This window comes from Quercus robur, chromosome 8, assembly GCF_932294415.1.
Source record: "Quercus robur chromosome 8, dhQueRobu3.1, whole genome shotgun sequence".
NCBI lineage: Eukaryota > Viridiplantae > Streptophyta > Magnoliopsida > Fagales > Fagaceae > Quercus > Quercus robur.
In genome coordinates, this window is record NC_065541.1 from 20950792 (window position 1) to 20975203 (window position 24412).

The window sequence follows — 24412 nt, forward strand, 5'->3', positions numbered from 1 at the left end:
AACCTAGCGGTTTGAATCCTTACCAACGAGGTGAAGGAAAATGACCCAATGTTGGTCTTCCTAGTTGAAACGAAGGCCGGTTTGAATCGAATAAAAGGTATTTAGTAGAAGCTTGATTACTCCCAGGGAATTATTATTACCAACGACGGACGAAGCGGCGGCTTGTCACTATTATGGAAGGAAGGCACCATGATCAATTTCAAGAGCTATTCAAAGTCGCATATCGATGTGGTAGTACACGAGTCTCTGACCGCTGAGCCTTGGAGAGCCACCGGTTTCTATAGAAATCCAGAAACCAACAAAAGGTATATCTCATGGCAACTACTCGATTCATTAAGTAAACAATGTAATATACCTGGGGTGGTTTTCATCGATTTTAATGAAATAATATTTTTTGTTGAGGAATTGGGCGGTGCGGAAAGGAAGGCTAAACAGATGGAGGCTTTCAGGGATTGCCTAAACAGTTGTGGGTTATGTGATCTTGGCTTTATCGGGCAGAAATATACATGGTGTAATGTTGAAACAACTACATAATAACAATTCAAATCTGAAAACAACGATTAGATAGTCCAATAATTATTTGCTCCATATCTCTCTTTGAAATCTCCAACAGTACTACAATTTTTGAGTAATTATTAGCTAGAAAACATGAACACTTTATTCGAGGTGTAGTACTGTATAGGACATGGGACAACCTGAGACATTTGCACACGTGTTCCAGTTGTGTCATCTTTTTTTAAAAAAATTGCAGTACAGACAAAAGAGGGACATTAAGGTCCATTTCCTTGTTTTAATCTTGAACACTAGTCTAGTTATTTTTTACAAGGCATATAGATTGATTGCACTTCTACCTCTGAAACATATACTTTGACACACTTAGGTAAAATGAAGGCATTTGTAATACATATACATAACAATAATACCACCACCATCTAACTTATAATTCGTAATCATCCAAACACTTAAGATTCTTCCATTACACATAACCATTATACCATTCCCATCCTGGTTTAATACATAATCATCCAAAACACTACTACCATCCAAGTTTATTCAAAAGACACATTGTTCCCTAATATATAACCATAATACTACCATTAACATTGTTTCATAATGCCTAACAAAGTTTAGTGACCACCATTTTTGGTGAAAAAGCTCTCTAACCAAAAATTTCACAGTTAAGCATTTTTAGCCCTAAAGAATCTTCCTGCCAATTCATCATAAACCAAATGATCATAAGTAGTTGCAAGCATCTGGTCATCAAAAGCTTCTGTTGCCATCACCACTGCATAAAGCATATCAGTGTCACAGGGCCACAGTTGACAGCTTTAAGTGCTATCATGATTTCCCCTCGTTGAGAAGATGTCTCACTAAGCCTTGAAATCTGAGTTAAATTAATCCAACAAAGCAAACAACTGCACCTGTTCAGAGATCAAAGATAAGTAGTAATATGAAGATCAAGAAAATGACTTGTATAGTTGTATGAAATTCAAATAAAAAAAAATAAAAAAAACTGCTAGTTAACAAACAGAACATGAAGATCAATAAGAGACATATACGGTGAAAAATTAATCTATTAACAAATAAAAAAAATATGAATTTCTTTTTAACAAACAAGAAAATCAAAACATCCCTACAAGCAAGCAAATTTACGTAATAAATCATTCTTGGCATATACTAGTTGATACAAATCTACCAGTTCACAGAGTAGGAAACACAGCCCCCACCGCAAATACAAAAACAAGATATTATGGAACCACCTTGAAATGAGACTTCACTTATATATTTTATATACAAAGAAAAAGGGGAAACAGAGAAACTATATACATCACATAAAGAATGACATTATAAAATTGAAATCCAGAAGAGGGGAGAGCTGGAGACGATGAGAGATCAGGTTATTATATGAGAAAAATGCTTCACTACATTAATAAATTTCAAGATAATCTCCCTTGAGTTTGAACTTTATGCACCCAATTGATAAGAAAATCAGACTCCATTTGAGAATCATCAATTACACATTTAAACGTGCATTGGGGATCTACACAACAAGGCTAATTGGGTATGTTTAGTATTTTACAGCCAGGTCCATCATGTTTTGGCTGCTTCTGAAAATTATAGGAAGACTGAAGAAGACAAACATAGGTTGCATGTCATATCTAACAGATAAGCCACCTTCACTTTCTCCACCATTACTGCTAGTAGTCCCACTACAGAATTTCGTTATTAATACCTCTGCACTACAGCTGCTATCGTTTGGGTTTAAAATGACAAGCACCACTTCATTATTGGAGCTTATAAAACTGAAAGAAAATTTTAGGCTTTGCTTACATCATAAACTGAGTTAGAGACTGACTTATATAAAAATGAAAGCCAACCTCACTCAAAAATCACAAATTTAAGTCCAGATTGTGACCATTGCAGCAGATTTGGAGTTACCTGTGCTATGCTTAAAAAGTTGGAAGATATTTTATGTTAGAAAATTCCTCCCATAAATATGGGATTCAAAATCCTTGAGTAAAACAAGAGGCAGCCACAGAAACATACCCCACCATTATCAAACTTGGTCAATTAGAAATTAGCTTAAATGAATTTTAAGAATTTAATTCCTTTTGATACCAATTGGTGAAGGAGTTCCCTGATCTCAGTACTATAATTAAAAGATGAACTCTATTTAAACTATATTTCTTGTTTGAAAGAATCCTCCACATTGTTTTGTATTGAAGAGTTGAAACTTGAAGCATACCCTACTATAATTCCATTACTTAACCAAACTAGGAGTCCTGGATATTAATTTCAGAAACCAACCAAAATACAAAAATAAAGCCAAATCACAAACACACCAACCATAAAAAGAAAAAAACCAATCTCTTTTTCTAATAATATTAAATCAAGAAATTAAGCTGTTAAGTACTGCCTCTTCAACAACCAGAAAACTGAAATATTCCATGTAAGAAAGGGAAAAACAATGGAAGGTGATAGATGGCTCATTAAGGGACCAATATTTCAATTTTATGGTCCTTGAGGGGCTTGTGAACATAGTGATTTGGAAACTTGGAAAATCAGGGAGGTCTAGAAGTAGATAACCATGGAATGCAATTAGACAAAGATTGCTTGTGGGGGATGGGTATGAGATCTTATATGGAATGCAAAGTCTGTTACCAAGTAATATGGATACGGAACGAGTTTGGTTTAGGGGAAAAAAAATTCAAAGGTAAGAGTTTAGTAAAAAAAAAAAAAGCTATTAGAATGGCTTGAACAACTGTAATAATTGATGGATTAATAAAAATGGTTACAAGAACGGTGGCATAAACATGATTACAGCACCACCCCCACCCACAGATTAGTATTAAAATGAAAAAGAATCATTGACCTGAAAGCACTAATGGTCTTTAAAGATTGCTCCTACTGTATCTGTGACTATCTCTCTTAGCCTTTTAGTTCTTCTCTCTTTCTTCCTGGCTTGTAATCATATCAATTTTTTTTTTTTTTTTGTACAATCTCGTTTGATGGCTTTCTTGACTAATCTTTGATGAATAGAAAAGCCAAGATTAAAAGGGTGGGGGGGGGAAGATTATTTCAATTTGGATAGATTCTGAAAATGGCCCGTACACCAGTTCATTTCACTTTTAATAGAAGAAAGTGGAATGTAAAAACTACCATTCAATGAAGAAGAGAGAGAGGTTGGCAACCGTAAACGACTAACTTTTGAGAAGAAGAAGAAGAAACGACAGATAAGCTTTTTAAGGGAAGGCAGAACCAGAGTCCTATGCGGTTCAACAGGATGTGATCTTAATGCCGAAGGCTTCCTTGTTTATATATACTATAGCTAGGAAAGTGAACACGTGAAAGGATACACGGTATGTTGCATGCACCAAGATATGTTTCACATAATAATTGATATGTACAGATATGATGAACATCTTGAGTTTTTTCACATAACAAGTAACTCTGTAAAAAATTCCCTTGTAGTGAAACTTGAATTACAAAAATGTGCATCTATGTACATAGAGCTTCCTCATTTTCTTCATGATTAATTCAAGTATCAATATATACCTATTGATGGCTTCACTAATATTGGGTTAAAATTCTTTTTCAAATTCTGCGAAGGAGCTTAAGATAACAAAAATAGTTTAAGACGAGGATCATAAACAAGTCAGTTTCAATTCTTAAACATCCAAAGCAAGCAATAGCCACCGTTTAGCTGGTTTGTCAATGAACATTGATCTTTTGAATGTTTTCAATAAGATGTGGGAATGGAAGATTTAAAATGTAAATGAAATATCTTTAGCATAAATAGATCACAATTGACAAATTAAGATTTTTTTTGATAAGTAACAAATTAAGATTTTTTATAAAAAAAAATTGAAAAGAAAAAAAAATCCATGAAGAACATGAAGTTAAAAAGAAGTCACCATAACATTATCAAGAAAGAAAAAAGTTGAGTACATCTATCTATAAAATGTAATTTATAAGTGGCAGGAAACATGAAATTCACACAATCCATTTATCTTTAAGCACTTGACAATTAAGCATGCAAAACTTAATAACCAACATGAAACAGTTTGTTTTTTTGTTTTGTTTTTTGTTTCACAAGTATTATAAAATAGATAACTGATAAGTTATCTATTTTAAATATAAAGCCACTCTATTCAGGTAATCAATCATAAATAAGAATTTAAAGAACAGTGTCATATATATTCACATCCAAATCATAATCAATGCCAAGTATATATGAATAACAAAATGGCAAATCATAAAAATAAGGATTAAAATAGAATATTACCTTGCCTATTGTTGTTCCTCTTTAATTTTTCTCAGTAACTGCACAGTTGGGATTTTTTGTCATTCAAAACTAGACTCTCGACATAATAATCAACATAAGTATGATAATATCCAGCATTCCCAATATATTTAATCTCTTGGGTCTCAAGGTCTCGCGAGATGAATTTTGTGTCATTCATTTTCAATATAACCTCACCACACTTCCTAAAACCTTTTGCACTTGGTCTGTAATATCTGGGACCTTGATCAGCCAAAATTACAATTTTGGTCCACGAGGACGCATTCCCATACTCCTTCATCAGCCATATATTGAGATAGTTCATAGAAACCTCTTGATACAAGGCAAGGGAATTCCCATATGCTGAAATAGTTGAGGGCAAGTTACGTTCATTTTCGGCAAATTTCGGCATCGCTATCTCACTGAAAACCTCATCCTCCAAATCGAGTACCATAACAAACTTGATAAGCATATTGTCTTTAGTTCTTCTGGAAGCAACCCAATGCAGAGCCCCATTGACAGAAGAAGCATGTGGGTTACCATAGCATTCAGTACTTGTGGGAGGCAAGGCTGTAGTAAGCGTTTTCCATTCAGCAGTGGCAAGTGAGTAAACCTCAACCTCAAGCTTGGGTGAAGACGCGCTTTTTCTATCTTGAAAACTCAGAATCCTCGCCACCTTATAGTCACTGGTTTTGGAATCAATTCCGAACCCAACAGAAACACTGTATCTGAATGGTGGGATATTGGGTAGAGGTAGAGGTTTACTCACTTGGACAAACTTTCTGATGCAAGGGTTCCAGATGATGAAAGTGTCGCAACATATAAAAGGTGCAACGCGATTTGCACCTTATTTTCCTCCTAATGGCCAATGGGACCATGGGGCAGCCAAATTTCTCTCCAAAACATTAACATAGGAAAAGTTTGGTCTATTTTCTTTGGTAGTCTCAATTAGCTTTACTCGTTTTTCCTAGAGAAATTTCATGGGGATTACGAGACTTTGCCTTGTAAAAACCCTTTAAAACATAATAATTCTGATTTGATTCCTCTCCTAGACTCCCACTCCTAACCCCACATTTAGTCCAAAACAAAACGAAATGCACCAAGAGAGGACTTACTTGTTAGTTATAAGATGACTGACTTCTCCTCCAAAATTTATATTAATCTGGGATTACTATTATCCCAATTGATTATTTCTTGAATGAATATTTTCTTACAAACTGAATGTATTAGGGAAGGCGGTGTATAATTGGTCCTACGTTTTTCTGAATGAAAATTTCATTTTGATTACTTTCTTCCTAATCAACCAATTGGACTCATTTGCTTATTACACATAAAGCACATCACTTTTAAGGAGACTAGTTTTGGTGGCACGTGCAAGTTACATGCTGTCTCTTGATTGTAAAAATTAAGACAGAGCTTCTATCTAAAGTACTATGACATCATATACTCAAAAATATGTGTCATGGAATGTTAATCTTGTTCATATAAAAATTTTGATTACACACAAACTTAGAGCAACTATTTAACATATGAAATATCAATTTTTCTATGATAGTTTTTTATAACCTATTTTCTAAAGGAAATATCCATTCACTAAAAACTTCTAAGAATAATAATGAATATCATTATCCTATATTTTATATGTCTCAATGATATTTAATTTACTTAGTTTTTAATAAACACCCTTTTAGGCAAGAAGATAAATTAAAATAATAATAATAATAATAACAAGATAAGGAAATGCATATGTGCAATTGAAGTTTTTGTTTGATAAAATTATAGGTCTAGAAGATTAAAATCTAGTATATTAGTGTTCTCTAAGTAACAAATATAAATATATAACACCTTATATCACAATTTCAACTTCCCAAACATGATTACTACATAAAACTCAATATATATATATAAATATATACACACACTAACAACTCAACAATTATGAAAATATTGTAACAATTTTTTGTGTTGTTATAACTATTTCTAAACCAAAAAACTGTTTTTCAACGCACCCAATTTGTTTTTCAACTCCATCTTACTGTGAATTATTAATTAATAAATTAAAACTCAGCCCCGTGCTTGACATCGAGTCTTCGATATAATAATATATTTTAAAATTTTAAGCATTAAAAATTAAAAAACCCGAAAGCTGAAAGAAACTCCTATGACCTATCAGATTCAGCAGAACAAGACTCGGATGGCTACTATAAATAAGCGTGCGATTAGTAGCATTTACATCATAAATAAAATCACTATCAATTATTTCTTTAAAACCGTGATCATCATGTACGCTTCTCTCAGATTAATAACCCTTACTCTAACCATTTTCCTTTGGTTGCTCACTGCCGACTCTGAGGTTTGTTGCATTCAAAGCGAGCGACACGCCTTTCTCAACTTCAAGCAACACCTTACAGATCCTTCTGACCAGCTTGCCTCTTGGGCTAAACATAATAACTAGGACACCACTTCATTTCGCCTAACATCAAAACATTATGTTGAAATTAGTTAAACGACCAGTAGTGCCTACAATGAATTCAAGACAGGAGGCCAATTACTACCTAACATCAAAAAATTTGCTCTCATCCATGACACGTTCATAAAATGCATTTTTGATAATCTCAATTTTGGTCCTAAAATATTCACAATTTTGATTAATAATCATTTCACTTCTTTACTAGTAAAGCACATGACTTTTAGAACTGGTTAGACTCATACTAGATTGATTGTTCAAATAGTGTATAAAACACCTTGAACGCTTAGACCACTAATTTACAAATTACTAATTCAAACTTAATATAAAACAATATATGTGAGGAAAATGAACATAAACTTATAACAAAATTGATAAACAATCTAAACCAAATAAAATCACATTCACAGTAGAAATTAAATGACAAAGATTAAGGAAAGAGAGATGCAAACACAAGGACAACACAACGATGTGTTATCGAAGAGGAAACTGAAGCCCTCGGCGTAAAACCTCTCTGTCGCCCTCCAAGCGGTAAATAATCCACTAAAAAATGAAGTTGGGATACATGAATAGCAGAAGACCCTCCAAGCCTAATCTGCCAAATGTACCCAAGCCCTTCAAACTTCTTGCTCCAACAAGATTACGCCGAACTTTTGTCTTCTTTAGCTTACTAGATTCCGTTATAACTCATAGCATCAACCAATATGAATTGGTCCCTTCCTAACTACTTCCCAAGCACTAAATAACCTTCTCACAGATATGGGTATGGTGAGAAAATGTTTTGGCTAATATACATTTTAAGGATGTAACAATGAAGAGGGTGAGAGTTGAGGAATTTGAAAAGTCACTATGTAAAGATTGTGGATGAGTCAATCTTGTTTTTCTCTAGGGTTTCTCTCTCAAAATTCTCTCTGAAAGCTCTCAATATTTCGTGGGTATAAGGGGTATTTATACTAGAGTGAGAAAGGAATGCGAAAAGTATAACAGAGTGGACTGGTGACTTAGCCTCGTGACTTGACTGAGTTGCAAGTCCAAGCCGCGAGCTAATTGAATGGTCAGTTTGGAATTTTTGTCCTATAGTGCTACAACTGGCATGACGGTTCAGCTTCTCCGCATGCTTCACTTGTGTGCATCATCTGGCGACTTACAAGCCGCGAGCTACCCACGAGATCCAGCCGTGAGTCCTTGCTTCACTGCACAGTCTTGAGTATTTCTTCACACTCTCTCACACACTATCCTTACGTGAATCCCACCTAAACGCATGATTACTAATTGCTAAATTATAAGCAAATTTGACATGGAATAAAGCCAATAAGATGGTTGATTAAATTCAACCTTACATAGATGTTTCAATAGCTAGCTAAAGCAATTTCACAATATCAAACAAACCCACTGTATACGATAGGAAATTCCAATGTCATGTTGAATTGTTCACACTAGTACTGATTAGGAAAGATTCTAGGCAAGAACATTACACATTTTCAATTAACTTGAATGACAATTTCCACAATATATTAACAGAAGGAGAGAGTATATTCAACGTTAGTATACATGGGAAGAAATTTGTTCCTAGTTAAATATTTTCTGAGAAAATTGTGCCAAGCACAAGGAAGACTTCCAAGATACAAACACTAATATCAAAATCATTGTGTCAAAGTATTTTAGATTTTGACACTCACGCATTCATGAACTTTGATTTTCTTGATGATAAAATTAACACTGCTCCTGCATTTCAAAGTTCAATGCACCATGCTTGACCCATGTATAGTAAACAATGATTCACTTACAAATACACTAATTTGTAGCTGCAGCATGACGTCCAATGCAATAAATTTGTTTTGCAATTGCAGGTTGAAATCAAGAAATTCAGCCCATTGATCAGTCAAGTTAATGATAATTTACTTTTGGAGCTTTAAAATTAGTTCAATCCAGCATAATTGTAATTTCAATAATGAGTATTTGCCTACGATATCATAAAATTTAATTTGTCCCCTTTTTCTTTGCTACATTTTAGTAAGATCCAGCTAAACTCCACACAATATACTATTATTATTTATTATGTAATTTTAGCATACTATATGTTCTAAAGTTCCAAGTAGTGATATCACACCTTAAACGTTGTTGCTAAACAATCATTGTAGTAATAGCCAGAGATTTAAGTCACAATGGGGCATATTCCGTTTTAAAGATTGTTGAATATTTGAATGACCAATCAAATTCCCGTCTAAAATACGCTACAAGTTTCACAAGTTTGAAAATTTGTATGCATCCAAAATTCCAAATGAACCTAATGGACGGTCCATCTACAAGACTTACAGAGTCAATCCGTAATTTGTGGAAGAAAACTAAAGCATAAAATATCCGATTTAACACAATACTAAAAGACACTGCGTTTCTTATAAATAAGCATTCCATAAGTAACGTTTATCACATTACAAAATCATAATAATTTATTTTTTGAAAGCATGGTCATGGACGGTTCCTTGAGATCAATAGCCATTACGTTAACCCTTTTCCTTTGGTTGCTCACTATAGTGACTCTTCTTCCTAAGCTCTGCAGCGGTGAGTTTGAGGTTCGTTGCATTGAAAGTGAGCGACAAGCACTTCTCAAGTTCAAGCAAGACCTTGAAGATCCTTCGAACCGGCTTGCCTCTTGGGCTACAACTGATGAGGATTGTTGTCACTGGTTGGGAGTTGTCTGCCACAACCTTACTGGTCATGTCCACCAACTCCATCTCAGAAGCGTTCCTCCTTCGGATGACCAGTTTACAACTGATGATCAATATGGAGCTCAATTAGAAGCTTATAAGCGGTCAAGGCTTATTGGTAAGATAAATCCTTCTCTACTTGATTTGAAGTATTTGACTTACTTGGACCTTAGCTACAATGATTTTTGTGGCACTCAAATTCCCAAATTCCTCGGTTCAATGGGGAGTTTAAGATATCTTAACCTCTCCAATGCAAGATTTGGAGGAATGGTACCTCATCAACTTGGGAATCTCTCAAATATGCACTATCTTGATCTTGGAGGTAATTATGGCTATAATTTATATGTCCTGAGCCTTCAATGGCTTTCTGGTCTTCCTTTACTACAACACCTTGATTTGAGTTATGTAGACCTTAGCCAAGCCTCTGATTGGTTACAGGTGACAAACAAACTCCCTTCCTTGTTAAAGATGTGGTTGTCAGGTTGCTACCTTGGTTTTACCCCATTAATACCCAATATTAATTTTTCATCTCTCACCACCCTTGATCTTTCATCCACCACTTTAGAAAACAACTTGATTCCAAAATGGGTCTTTGGTCTTCATAATTTGGTTTCTCTTGATCTATCTTCCATTGGGTTTCATGGTTCAATTCCTATTGATCTACAGAACATGACTTCACTTAGGCACCTTGATCTATCTTACAACTTCTTCAACTCTTCAATTCCCAATTGGTTGTACAATTTTAGTCATCTTGAATTCCTCAACCTTGGCTCCAACAATTTTCAAGGTACAATCTCTAGTGCCATTGGAAACCTAACATCTGCCATTAGAATAGACTTCTCCGGCAACGAACTTAATGGAAAGGTACCAAGATCTTTGGGTAATCTCTGCAACCTAAGAGAAATTAGATTTTCATATAACAAATGGAATCAAAAGATATTTGAACTCTTAGAAAGTTTATCAAGATGTGTTTCACATGGACTAGAGACCTTAGAAATGAATGATGCTAGACTTTCTGGGCATTTGATCAATGAGCTTGGGCAATTTAAAAATCTAGTTGTGCTGTCTTTGGGGTATAATTTAATTTCAGGTCCAATTCCATGGTCTATAGGAAATCTTTCATCTTTGAGATCCTTGAACCTTGAGACTAATCAAATTAACGGAACTCTCCCTCAATGTTTTGGACAGCTATCCAAATTAGAGTATCTAAATCTTGATTCAAATATATTGGAGGGTGTAGTATCTAAAGTCCATTTTGCCAATTTAATGAGACTAACAACACTTGTTGCATCTCGAAATCGGCTGACTTTAGAAGTAAGTGACAAATGGGTCCCTCCTTTTCAACTAAATGCTTTATATTTGAGATCATGGATATTAGGGCCAAAATTTCCTTTATGGTTTTGTTCACAAAAGCATCTTGAGTTTTTGGATATATCTAACACAGGGATTTCAGATTTGATTCCTCATTTGTTTTGGAACTTGTCTTCTCAGTTTACTTATCTGAATATCTCTCACAATCACATTCATGGAAATATTCCACATATCCCAATGCTTTTGTCCATGTCATCAGTGATTGATATGAGTTCTAATCAATTCATAGGTTCATTACCTTATATATCCCCTAATGTGAGTTTTCTCGATCTTTCTGACAATAAATTGTCTGGATCTATTTCTCACTTTTTGTGTTACAAGATGAATGAGGTCAAACATATGAAATTTCTCAATCTTAGAAAAAATCTCTTATCAGGAGAAATAAGTGATTGTTGGGAGATGTGGCAAAGTTTGTTTGCCTTAAATTTGGGAAACAATAATTTTACTGGTAGTATCCCAATATCCATTGGTTCTTTGGTTGCTCTTTCATATTTGCACCTACAAGACAACAAATTCTCTGGAAAAATACCACTATCTTTGAAAAATTGTGAATAGTTGGTGGCCATTGATATTGCTAAGAACGAGTTTGTTGGAAGCATACCTTCATGGATGGAATATAATTTGTCAAAGTTGGTGATTCTCAACCTTCACTCAAATAATTTTCACGGTTACATTCCGAAAGAACTATGCCTTCTAACTTCACTTCAAATCTTGGACCTTTCAAATAATAAGCTATCTGGAAGCATACCTAAATGTGTTTACAATTTTAGCTCTATGACCCAAGCCACATATCACAGCTCAAATTATCCCTTTCTTTTATATCAGCAATCACTAGGATATAATTCTATACCTTTCGAAAGTGAATTGCTTGTGATTAAGGGAAAAGTTCTTGAGTATTCCACCATTCTTCAAATGGTAAAAATTATAGATTTTTCCAAGAACAATTTGTCTGGAGAGATCCCCAGAGAAGTGACTAGTCTCACAGGATTACAATCATTGAATTTGTCATTTAATATCTTGACTGGAAGGATTCCTGAGAATATAGGTGATATGAGATCATTAGAATCTATTGATTTCTCAGTAAACCAACTTTCAGGTCAAGTTCCTGAAAGTATGTCAAGTTTGACATTTTTAAGTCACTTGAACTTGTCAAACAACAATTTAACTGGGAGAATTCCTTCAGGCACTCAGCTACAAAGCCTCAATGAGTCCAGTTTTTTTGGAAACAAACTTTGTGGACCTCCACTTATTGATAATTGTACTATAAAGGATGTAAAACCCATATTTGAAAACAAATGGAGCAAGCATTTTCATCCACTTAAGCTGGATTGGTTTTATGTGAGCATGGCACTTGGATTTGTGGTTGGGTTTTGGGTTGTATTGGGCCCCTTACTATTGTACAAGCAGTGGAGAATCATGTACTTTCAATTCCTTAATCACCTAGGGTACAAGCTTTGGAGTGTTGTGGCACAAACTTGGTAGTAGTGTAACTAAATGTTGTAAGTTTCTTAATATTTAGTGCAGAAATATGGTAACCATATGAATAAATATTTTGATGATTTCTATATGAGCTTTGAGCTAGCTTAATACTCGTATTATTAGCTATATTCAATCAATTGATATATGTGAATATCATGTTTCTTCAATGAACGTCAGATGCAATCCAAGTTGAAGTTTTATAAACTGTATGGATTACAATGTAAAATCACTTTTCAATTAATAAAAGAAATTGATCACTTAAAACAATGTACAATTCGTTCAGGTAAATAATTTTTAAAAAACAGAGAAGTATAAAATTGCTTTTCTCTAACCCCCTCATGGGTCTCTGTTTTGGGGGCAGTGAGTCAACGGTTGTCGAGATCGAGCAAAAGCAGTTTGTAGAGAAGTGTTTCTTTCTCTCTGAGTATGGTATTTTTTTTGTGAATAAACCTGTGAATTTTTATCATTTGTTTTTGCTTTCATGCTGTTATTGGCTCTTACGAATGAAACAGGAAATTAAATTAACCTCCCCTTCCTACCAAACCGTATTTTCCTGAGTCCAATGGTGATGGGTTAGATCCATTTGCAATCATGGACTGCTATTTGGGCCTCCCAATTTGTGTTTATATTTATTCTGCTTTATGACCTATGATGACTTCCTCTAGTTTTATTGATTCTATGGATTTTGTTTTTGTACGTTTTTGGACTCTTAACTTAGTTATTTAGCCAAGTAATTATTTAGATAAATTATTCAGTTCTAGGTTAACACAATAAAATCATATTATGTAAATAATGCGGAAAAGTAAAGAATATAAAGATATGATAACTTGGGAAAACCTAACCGGTAAAAAACTTGGGGAAGATTTAACTTAGTTATCTTTAAGGTAAAACAGATCCATTATGAAAGAATTTGAGTTTTTACAATAGAATTTAGTCCACTAACATCTTATTGCTATCTCGAGTAGAAAATTTACTACTATGACCACGTGATAGCTCCGAGTCCACGGATTATTTCTTTCCTTTGTGTTGGTGAAGTTCAGAGCTATCTCTGCCTACCAACCACTCTTGCCGTTTTTGATATTAGGGCTCTCTAACTCTGAAAGTACCCTTCGTCCTATCCTAATATATTGGTTTTTCTCTGAGATGGCCAATGGTGTGATACTTGTGAGTATGGTTCCTCCTGCAGAATTGTGGGGACAAGATGGAGTGGCCTTTCTAGCCCCAGTCTAGTAGAAACGACATTGACTATCCAAATTTTGGGCTTTACTCATTAATGGCATAGATGCCTTATAAAGAAAATTCCCTTGCTAAATTCCTTAGGTTTTTTTTTTTTTTTTTTCTTCTTCTTCTTTTGAGATAGATAAAATTCTAATCTAACTTAATTTAAGTGTATATGTGTATGAAGTTTCTTCTTAGAGACTTGAACCCCGACTCTTGCCCCCACATCCAACAAGTACTTATACTTGTGGAGTGATCATCCCACCAAAGTGTGCGTTGGTCACGAAATTCCTTAGTTGGTTAGCTCTTTTCCGCTGAACCACCATGTCTGGTTCCCAAAGGTTGGCCTCTCCCCATGTATCATGGATGTCGTCTTTCTCCTTGGATTTTGTTGCTGGGACCCAACCTCATTGTGTTAGTTATTCTTACCCATTATTGAGGCTATCGTAGTTTGCTAGTCTAGGTACCTTTGTAGATTCATAGACCTCCGGCTTCTTCTTGATTTTGGGCTTGGTAAAACCCTCAAATTTTGGGTATCAACAAACTTCTTTGGATTCTTTTAAAGATACTTGTACTTCTTACAAAATATTACTTACAATACTTGTTATAGTACAAAAATATGTTTTTCAAAATTAAATTTGATAAAAAACTATTTAAAATCAACTATATTACAAGAAAGAATAAATTGAATTAGTCATGTATCAATTGAAAAGCAAATGTCAGGGAACTTTAATACAAAAAAAAATTAGTTAGTAATTTTGCATCTCAAAAGTCAATAAGACAAGAATACTAGATTCTAAATGAAAATATTATATTATAAATTAAAAAAATTTATTTAATTGATTTTAAATACTATTAGAAAAATACGACACTTGAAATTGTCGACCACAACATACATGGAATTAGCTCTGGAACTATCAAAGCATTAAATAAATATACGACATGAGGTGTTGGATACCTTTTGTCAAATGTATGCTAGAAAAGTGAATTAAAGGAAGTCTAAATGTTAGCGTGACTTTGCGCAATGAATTGAGTAATCTAATTGGTTTTAACTTTTAACACAAGACCAAACCTTGGAAAATATATCTTTGTTTCCCTATTAGATATCTTGGCTCTTCTAACTAAGATTTCAACTTGTGTTATTATCCAAGCAGTCGCCACAACCGTACATTCCATGCAAGGTACCATATTGCTTGGAAAAGTGCTAAATTCACTAGATAGGTTGGAACACGAATTTTGTGCGAGGCTTAACTGATTCTCATAGGAAACTACGACTCTGTTGTTTTGTTGTAAAATATTTTAACAACTTCAAAAATACCTATAAATATTGATACATAACAAATAAATTTATCCCAAAAAGTACTTTTTTTTTTACAAGGCATATGGATTGACTGCACTTCTACCTCTGAAACATATACTTTGACACACTTAGGTAAAATGAAAGCATTTGTAATACATATACATAACAATAATACCACCACCATCTAAGTTATAATTCATAATCATCCAAACACTTAAAATTCTTCCATAACACAACCATTATACCATTCCCATCCTGGTTTAACACATAACCATCCAAAATACTACCACCATCCAAGTATATTCAAAAGACACATTGTTCCCTAATATATAGCCATAATACTACCATTAACATTGTTTCATAATGCTTAACGAAGTTTGGTGACCGCCATTTTTGGTGAAAAAGTTCTCTACCCAAAATTTTCACAGTTTAGCATTTTAAACCCAAAAGAATCTTCCTGCTAATTCATCATAAACCAAATGATCATATGTAGTTGCAAGCATCTGCTCATCAAAAGCTTCTGTTGCCATCACCACTGCATAAAGCTTATCAGTGTCAACAGGGCCACAGTTGAGAGCTTTAAACGCTATCATGATTTCCCCTCGTTGAGAAGATGTCTCACTATAAGCCTTGAAATCTGAGTTAAATTAATCTAACAAAGCAAACAACTGCACCTGTTCAGAGATTAAGATAAGTACTAATATGAAGATCAAGAAAATGACTTGTATAGTTGTATGAAATTCAGATCATAAAACAACTGCTAGTTAACAAACAGAATATGAAGATCAATAAGAGACATATACGGTGAAAAATTAACCTATTAACAAATAAAAAAAATATGAATTTCTTTTTATCAAACAAGAAAATCAAAACACCCCTACAAGCAAGAAAATTTATGTAATAAATCATTCTTAGCATATACTAGTTGATACAAATCTACCAGTTCACAGAGCAGGAAACACAGCCCCCACCGCAAATACAAAAACAAGATATTATGAAACCACCTTGAAATGAGACTTCACTTATATATTTTATATACAAAGAAAAAGGGGAAACAAAGAAACTATATACATCACATAAAGAATGACATTATAAAATTGAAATCCAGAAGAGGGGAGAGCTTGGGATGATGAGAGATCAGGTTATTATATGAGAAAAATGCTTCACTACATCAATAAATTTCAAGATAATCTCCATTGAGTTTGAACTTTATGCACCCAATTGATAAGAAAATCAGACTCCATATGAGAATCATCAATTACACATTTAAAAGTGCCTTGGGCATCTACACAACAAGGCTAATTGGGTATGTTTAGTATTTTACAGCCAGGTCCATCATGTTTTGGTCGCTTCTGAAAATTATAGGAAGACTGAAGAAGACAAACACAGGTTGCATGTCACATCCAACAGATAAGCCACCTTCACTTTCTCCACCATTACTGCTAGTCCCACTACAGAATTTCGTTACTAATACCTCCGCTCTGCTATCGTTTGGGTTTAAAATGACAAGCACCACTTCATTAGTGGAGCTTATAATACTGAAAGAAAATTTTAGGCTTTGCTTACATCATAAACTGAATTAGAGACTGATTTATATAAAAATGAAAGCCAACCTCACTCAAAAATCACAAATTTTAGTCCAGATTGTGACCATTGCAGCAGATTTGGAGTTCCCTGTTCTATGCTTAAAAAGTTGGAAGATATTTTATGTAAGAAAATTCCTCCCATAAATATGGGATTCAAAATCCTTCAGTAAAACAAGAGACAGCCACAGAAACATACCCCACAATGATCAAACTTGGTCAATTAGAAATAGTGAAATTAGCTTAAATGAATTTTAAGAATTTAATTCCTTTTGATACCAATTAGTGAGGGAGTTCCCTGATCTCAGTACTATAATTAAAAGATGAACTCTATTTAACCTATATTTCTTGTTTGAAAGAATCCTCCACATTGTTTTGTATTGAACAGTTGAAACTTGAAGCATACCCTACTATAATTCCATTACTTAACCAAACTAGGAGTCTCACAAACACACCAACCATAAAAAGAAAAAAACCAATCTCTTTTGCTAATAATATTAAATCAAGAAATTAAGCTGTTAAGTACTGCCTCTTCAACAACCAGAAAACTGAAATATTCCATGTAAGAAAGGGAAAAACAATGGAAGGTGATAGATGGCTCATTAAGGGACCAATATTTCAATTTTATGGTCCTTGAGGGGCTTGTGAACATAGTGATTTGGAAACTTGGAAACTCAGGGAGGTCTAGAAGTAGACATGGAATGCAATTAGACAAAGATTGCTTGTGGGGGATGGGTATGAGATCTTATATGGAATGCAAAGTCTGTTACCAAGTAATATGAATATGGAACTAGTTTGGTTTAAGGGAAAAAAAATTCAAAGGTAAGAGTTTAGTAAAAAAAAAGAAAAAAAAGAAGCTTTTAGAATGGCTTGAGCAACTGTAATAATAGATGGATCAATAAAAATGGTTACAAAAATGGTGGCATAAACACGATTGCAGCATCAACCCCCCTCCCCCCCCCCCCCCCCCCCCCCCAACCCACCCCACACACACACAAATTAGTATTAAAATGAAAAAGAATCATTGACCTGAAAGCACTAATGGTCTTTCAAGATTACTCTTACTGTATCTGTGACTGTCTCTCTTATGCTTTAAGTTCTTCTCTCTTTCTTCCTGGCTTGTAATCATATCAATTTTTTTTTTGTACAATCTCGTTTGATGGCTTTCTTGACTGATCTTTGATGAATAGAAAGCCCAGAGAAAAAAAGGGGGGGGGGGGGGGGGGGGGGGGGGGGGGGGGGGATTATTTCAATTTGGATAGATTCTGAAAATGGCCCGTACACCAGTTCATTTCACTTTTAATAGAAGAAAGTGGAATGTAAAAACTACCATTCAATGAAGAAGAGAGAGAGGTTGGCAACCTGAAACGACTAACTTTTGAGAAGAAGAAGAAGAAATGACAGATAAGCTTTTTAAGAGAAGGCAGAACCAGAGTCCTATGCGGTTCAACAGGATGTGATCTTAATTAATGCTTAAGGCTTCCATGTTTATATATACTTTAGCTAGGAAAGTGAACACGTGAAAGGATACATGGTATGTTGCATGCACCAAGATATGTTTCACAAAATAGCTGATATGTACAGATATGATGATCATCTTGTAGTGAAACTTGAATTACAAAAATGTGCATCCATGTACATAGAGCTTCCTCATTTTCTTCATGATTAATTTAAGTATCAATATACCTATTGATGGCTTCACTAATATGCATTTGAGACAGAATCTAAGAATGAGTAAGAAGATACAAGCAACCTATGAAATACAGATGAAAAGGCAACAACTAAAAAAAGGATTGCAAGTTCAGTGGATTCACAACTAGGCACTTGGATTTTAAAAAAGAAAACAATAGAACCATCTAGAACAGAAATTACACAGCTGGAAATTTGACATAAATAAAAAATTTTGAAGCAATCCCCTCTGTTTCGTTTGGGAGGAAAAAAAAAAACAGAATTTCTAAAGATAGACGTCAGCATTGACACTGACTGATTTTTGTAAGGTAGATAAGGTCCTCAAATCAGTAAATACATTACAATCTCCAATATATGAAGGACGAGATCACCAAAAGTTCATTTTTGTAAGGTTTATACAGTTCTCAGGTCCTGGCTCCAAGATCTCAACTTAGATAATGAAGGGGAGGGATAAAGATGGTACAGGCCTTAGGATTAAAACTCAAATGATGATCATGTAGTTCTTCAGTTTAACATATCTTACCTCACCTTAATTGTATCACATGCAGAGATTTCTGCATCATTAAAGGAGAAGACTGGTCTTGGCCAACCACAAGATCAGACAACATTGTCATTTGGAGCTGAGTTGTGAATATGATTTAGATTAATTCTGTTTTTGCAATTATTTAATTTTCTTTAAAGGTCCAAAAATGCAATGTTCAACTAAATGCTAATTGTGAATACAGTGATTTGGAAACCTAGAAAGTCAGGGAGGTCTAGAAGTACAGGAATATGGAATGCAATTTGACACAGATTGCCTATGGTGAACTGGTATGAGATCTTATATTGTATGCTTAGCCTGTTACCAAGTACTCTTATATAGCTTGGCTGGCTATTCAAAACGAGCGCCTCACTAGAGATAGAAAACTATAATAAGGATATTATGTGTGTTTTGGTTGTGATATCTCCAAGGACTAATGTAGCAAGGTTTTGAGTTGGAGTTTCCAATGTCAGACCTGCAGGTAATATGAATATGGGACAAGATTGGTTCAAGGAAAAAACAAAAAATCAAAGGTAAGAGTGTTGTTGTGATGGGAAAACTATGGATCATCTTTTGCTCCACTGTCATTTTGCTCGTGTTGTGGAGTGAAGTTTTCTTGATGTTTGGGATTTAGTGGGTAATGCTGGAGACGGTTGCATCTTTTCTATTTGCATGGAGGAATTGGTTGGGAAAACATTCTTCAAATATTTGAAATTTGGTACTAACTTGTCTAATGTGGTTAATTTGGCAGGAACACAATACCAACACATTTGAAGATATTGTGAGACCTCTAGATCATTTGAAGTCTTTGCTAATTGGGACTTTGTTTGAGTGGTCTCAGATTTGGGGTCTTATGCAATGAACTTCCATTCTTGATTTCCAACATTCGACTAGAATTTCTTTTTGATTTGCATGTAATTGTTTCAAGTACTTTGTGTTCATCATCGTGAACGTGAAATACTTTTTTATCAATAAAATTTCTATTACTAATAAAAAAAAAAGAAGCTATTAGAATGGCCTTTAAACAACTGTAGTATATCATGGTTGGATAAAATAAAATAAAGGGATTCATGAAAATGGTTACAAGAATGGTGGCATAAACCATTAAACATGATTAGCATTGGACCTTGGGAAGCTACTTGGACAAAGATCATACATTCAACATTGTATACATTCAACATTGACCTTTATGGGACGAAGTTTTATTTCTTTGCAAGTATGGTAGTTTGAAGTTGAGTCTTATATGTACCTAGATTTACTCTTTATCGTTTCCACTAGTGTTCAGTTGACCCTTTACTTCTACTTTGTATAATTGTGTGATAGAAAATGCTAACTCATCACCAATTAAAAGACGGAAATGAAAAACAACAGAAGAAAATAGAGTCAACAAAACAATAAAACTAAGCATAACTACATTATTGGGTTAAAATTCTTTTTGAAATTATGCGAAGGAACTTAAGATAACAAAAATAGTTTAAGATGAGGATCATAAACAAGTCATTTTCAATTCTTAAACATCCAAAGCAAGCAATAACCACCGTATAGCTGGTTTGTCAATGAACATTGATCTTTTGAATGTTTTCAATAAGATGTGGGAATGGAAGATTTAAAATGTGTATGAAATATCTTTAGCATAAATAGATCACTATTGACAAATTAAGATTATTTTTGATAAGTAACAAATTAAGATTTTTTTTAAAAAAAAAATTAAAAGGAAAAAAAAAAATCTATGAAGAACATTCAGTAAAAGTGTAAGAATATGAAGTTAAAAAGAGGTCACCATAACATTATCAAGAAAGAAAAAGTTGAGTACATCTATCTATAAAATGTAATTTATAAGTGGTAGGAAACATGAAATTCACACAATCCATTTATCTTTAAGCACTTGACAATTAAGCATGCAAAAGTTAATAACCAACATGAAACAGTTTGTTTTTTTGTTTTGTTTTTTGTTTCACAAGTATTATAACATAGATAACTGATAAGTTATCTATTTTAAATATAAAGCCACTCAATTCAGGTAATCAATCATAAATAAGAATTTAAAGAACAGTGTCATATATATTCACATCCAAATCATAATCAATGCCAAGTATATATGAATAACAAAATGGAAAATCATAAAAATAAGAATTAAAATAGAATGTTACCTTGCCTATTGTTGTTCCTCTTTAATTTTTCTCAGTAACTGCACAGTTGGGATTTTTTGTCATTCAAAACTAGACTCTCAACATAATAATCAACATAAGTATGATAATATCCAGCATTCCCAATATCTTTAATCTCTTGGGTCTCAAGGTCTCGCGAGATGAATTTTGTGTCATTCATTTTCAATATAACCTCACCACTCTTCCTAAAACCTTTTGCACTTGGTCTGTAATATCTGGGACCTTGATCAGCCAAAATTACAATTTTGGTCCACGAGGACGCATTCCCATACTCCTTCATCAGCCATATATTGAGATAGTTCATAGAAACCTCTTGATACAAGGCAAGGGAATTCCCATATGCTGAAATAGTTGAGGGCAAATTACGTTCATTTTCGGCAAATTTCGGCATCGCTATCTCACTGAAAACCTCATCCTCCAAATCGAGTACCATAACAAACTTGATAAGCATATTGTCTTTAGTTCTTCTGGAAGCAACCCAATGCAGAGCCCCATTGACAGAAGAAGCATGTGGGTTACCATAGCATTCAGTACTTGTGGGAGGCAAGGCTGTAGTAAGCGTTTTCCATTCAGCAGTGGCAAGTGAGTAAACCTCAACCTCAAGCTTGGGTGGAGACGCGCTTTTTCTATCTCGAAAACTCAGAATCCTCGCCACCTTATAATCACTGGTTTTGGAATCAATTCCAAACCCAACAGAAACACTGTATCTGAATGGTGGGATATTGGGTAGAGGTAGAGGTTTACTCACTTGGACGAACTTTCTGATGCAAGGGTTCCAGATGATGAAAGTGTCGCAACATATATCATTGGCAAGGCAGATGAGGCCGTCACAAGAACCCACCACACGGAATCTCTCCTGACCATGGAGAAGAGGGAAGTAAAACTTGGTGTATTCATTGAAATCTCGGTTGTCGTCCCAATGCAAAGCGTAGTGCTCTTTTCCTTGTTCGTGGGGGATTCTATATACTTGCCAGGCGGTCTTAGAGTAGAGGCTGAAAAGGAGGTATTTGGTGGTGGAATGGCGGAGATGATCGGAAATGAAAGAAGGGTTTTGGATTAGAGATTTCCATGTTTTGCAAACAGAGGTGCAAGTTATGATGGATTTGATGGGTAGTCGCATGATAATATCGAGGAGGATTTCTGGAGGCAGAGAGTGAGAGTCACACATGATCGCTTCTTCAGTGAAAGATCTGCAGAGTTCGGGTAAATTGTCTGACATTATTATTATTATTCGCTGCTCCTTTCAACTTCCACAAAGAACCCAGATCGCAACACCACTTAAAACACCAGATCTGACTGCACAATCACCACCATCGCCGTCGCCCACCAGAAACTCCGCCTATTTGGTGGTGATTGTTGTATGACGAAGAGGGACAGACTGAGTCGGACGAAGAAAGAAAGGGGAGAGAGAGAGGGGCCGTGAGAAATTGAATTAAAAAAAAATTCTCTCTTTATGTAGCGAATAGCGATGAACAGTAGCTGAAATGTCAAAAATTGGTGAGTATTTATTTTCAAATTCAAAGTAGTTGAGATTGGATAAGCCCGACCACTGGTGTCTCCCAGAACTTACCTTAATGAATTGTTTGGATTGGAGTGGCACAGCACTACGAAGTCAAGCTATTAATTTAATTGTGGTTCAATAGAATCTGTCATTACAAATAAAATATTTGGAGTTTGATCACCGTCTACACCATAAATTAATTGGTATCTTGATTTGATGATAAAAAGTTATCATTAAGAATGGACGCGTCATAGATTAAAGCCCTTTAAGAAAAAAAGCTATTAATTTAATTTGTTTTCATTTATCCCTCTTCTCGAGGCCTAATTTATATATATATATATTTTTTTTTTGATAAGTAAGAGAATTATATTAAAACCTCAGGGAAACAAAAGGACAAACAGAGAATACAGAGGAGGAAACAAAAAAAAAAAGAAAAGTAGAAAACAAGAAAACAAGCAAAGCCAACAAAGAACTAATTACAAAGAAGAGAACTAAGAAACATAGGGATAGAATCACTAGAGGTGAGTCCCCAAGCCCTAGACCAATCAAAAAGCGAGCCACTAAAGTAAGCGAGCAGTTGGTCATCAGTCTTGTCCCTGTCCTCAAAAGTACGCCAGTTTCGCTCCCTCCAAATGCACCACATTAGGCACAACGGAGCTAGATTCCAAACTCTAGAAGAGTGCTTTCCGAGCCAGTTCCACCAGCCGAAAAGCGTATCTGCAATCGATTTTGGCAAGACCCAAGAAATCCCAAAAGATCTATACACCAGGCTCCACAACTGAAAAGCTTTTCCACAATGAAGAAGCAAGTGATTCGCCGTCTCCCCATTACTACGGCACAAAATACACCAATCAACAAAATCGAAGCCTCTACACCGCAGAATGTCCCCTGTAAGAATCTTTTCCCAAGCTGCAGACCATACAAAGAAGGAGACGTGCATAGGAGCCTTAACCTTCCAAACACCTTTCCAAGGAAAGATAATAGGCAAGGGACATCGAAGCTTATCATAGAACGATCGAACATCAAAAACCCCCTTCTTTGACAGATTCCAAATCATACGGTCTCTTTGCTCAGAAAGAGGTAAATTAGAATCCAGGGAATGAAGGAAATCATCCACAACACCCGACTCCCAATCATTCGGATTTCTAAGAAGGAGAACCTTCCAACTTCTCCGGGCCTCGATTCCCAGACGCTCGAGAGACGAGGCTACAGAAGCCTCCTTATTAACAGCAATCCCATACACTACCGGGAAGGATAGATGGAGAGGTAAGTCCCCACACCAATGATCCGTCCAAAACTTCACCCTATCCCCCACCCCTACCTCGAATCGGATGTGTTTAGAAAACACCTCCCAACCTTTCCGGATACTTCTCCATAAACCACACCCATGAACACCCCTGCCTAATTTGGACGACCAGCCCCCCCACTCTTCCCCAAACTTCAAAGCTATAACCCTCCGCCAAAGACGAGTCTCCTCAACCCCAAACCGCCATAGCCATTTTCCTAGTAACGCTTTATTAAACGTAGTTAACTTCCTAATACCCAAACCACCGTAAACCTTAGGAGCACACACCTTATCCCACCCCACCAAATGAATCTTCGAATCCCCCCACAAAAAGTCCCTC

At 35.0% G+C, this 24412-nt stretch overlaps 3 protein-coding genes across 5 annotated transcripts; 1 reads left to right on the forward strand and 2 right to left on the reverse strand.

Annotated features, from left to right (window-relative positions):
- Positions 1 to 1178: 1178 nt before the first annotated feature.
- Positions 1179 to 5661, reverse strand: LOC126696022 (F-box protein CPR1-like). Its single transcript, XM_050392812.1, has 3 exons — positions 5630 to 5661; positions 4982 to 5511; positions 1179 to 1285 (listed from the first exon to the last, which is right to left on the reverse strand). Exons 1-3 carry the CDS (start codon positions 5659 to 5661, stop codon positions 1179 to 1181), a joined length of 669 nt encoding a protein of 222 aa, XP_050248769.1.
- Positions 1350 to 22846, reverse strand: LOC126694965 (F-box protein CPR1-like). 3 transcript variants are annotated; one of them, XM_050391533.1, is made up of 2 exons: positions 21269 to 22846; positions 1350 to 1421 (listed from the first exon to the last, which is right to left on the reverse strand). In XM_050391533.1, the coding sequence occupies exon 1, from the start codon at positions 22503 to 22505 to the stop codon at positions 21300 to 21302; it is 1206 nt and encodes a 401-aa protein (XP_050247490.1). In that variant the 5' UTR covers positions 22506 to 22846; the 3' UTR covers positions 1350 to 1421; positions 21269 to 21299. The 3 variants fall into 3 exon arrangements, with proteins under 3 accessions (XP_050247490.1, XP_050247489.1, XP_050247488.1); XM_050391532.1 differs by lacking the exon at positions 1350 to 1421 and adding an exon at positions 15490 to 15978 and having other exon boundaries at positions 21269 to 22845; XM_050391531.1 differs by lacking the exon at positions 1350 to 1421 and adding an exon at positions 15490 to 16000 and having other exon boundaries at positions 21269 to 22844.
- On the forward strand, positions 9700 to 12877 carry LOC126694963 (receptor-like protein EIX2). Its single transcript, XM_050391529.1, has one exon. The coding sequence runs from the start codon at positions 9716 to 9718 to the stop codon at positions 11882 to 11884; it is 2169 nt and encodes a 722-aa protein (XP_050247486.1). The 5' UTR covers positions 9700 to 9715; the 3' UTR covers positions 11885 to 12877.
- Positions 22847 to 24412: the final 1566 nt, after the last annotated feature.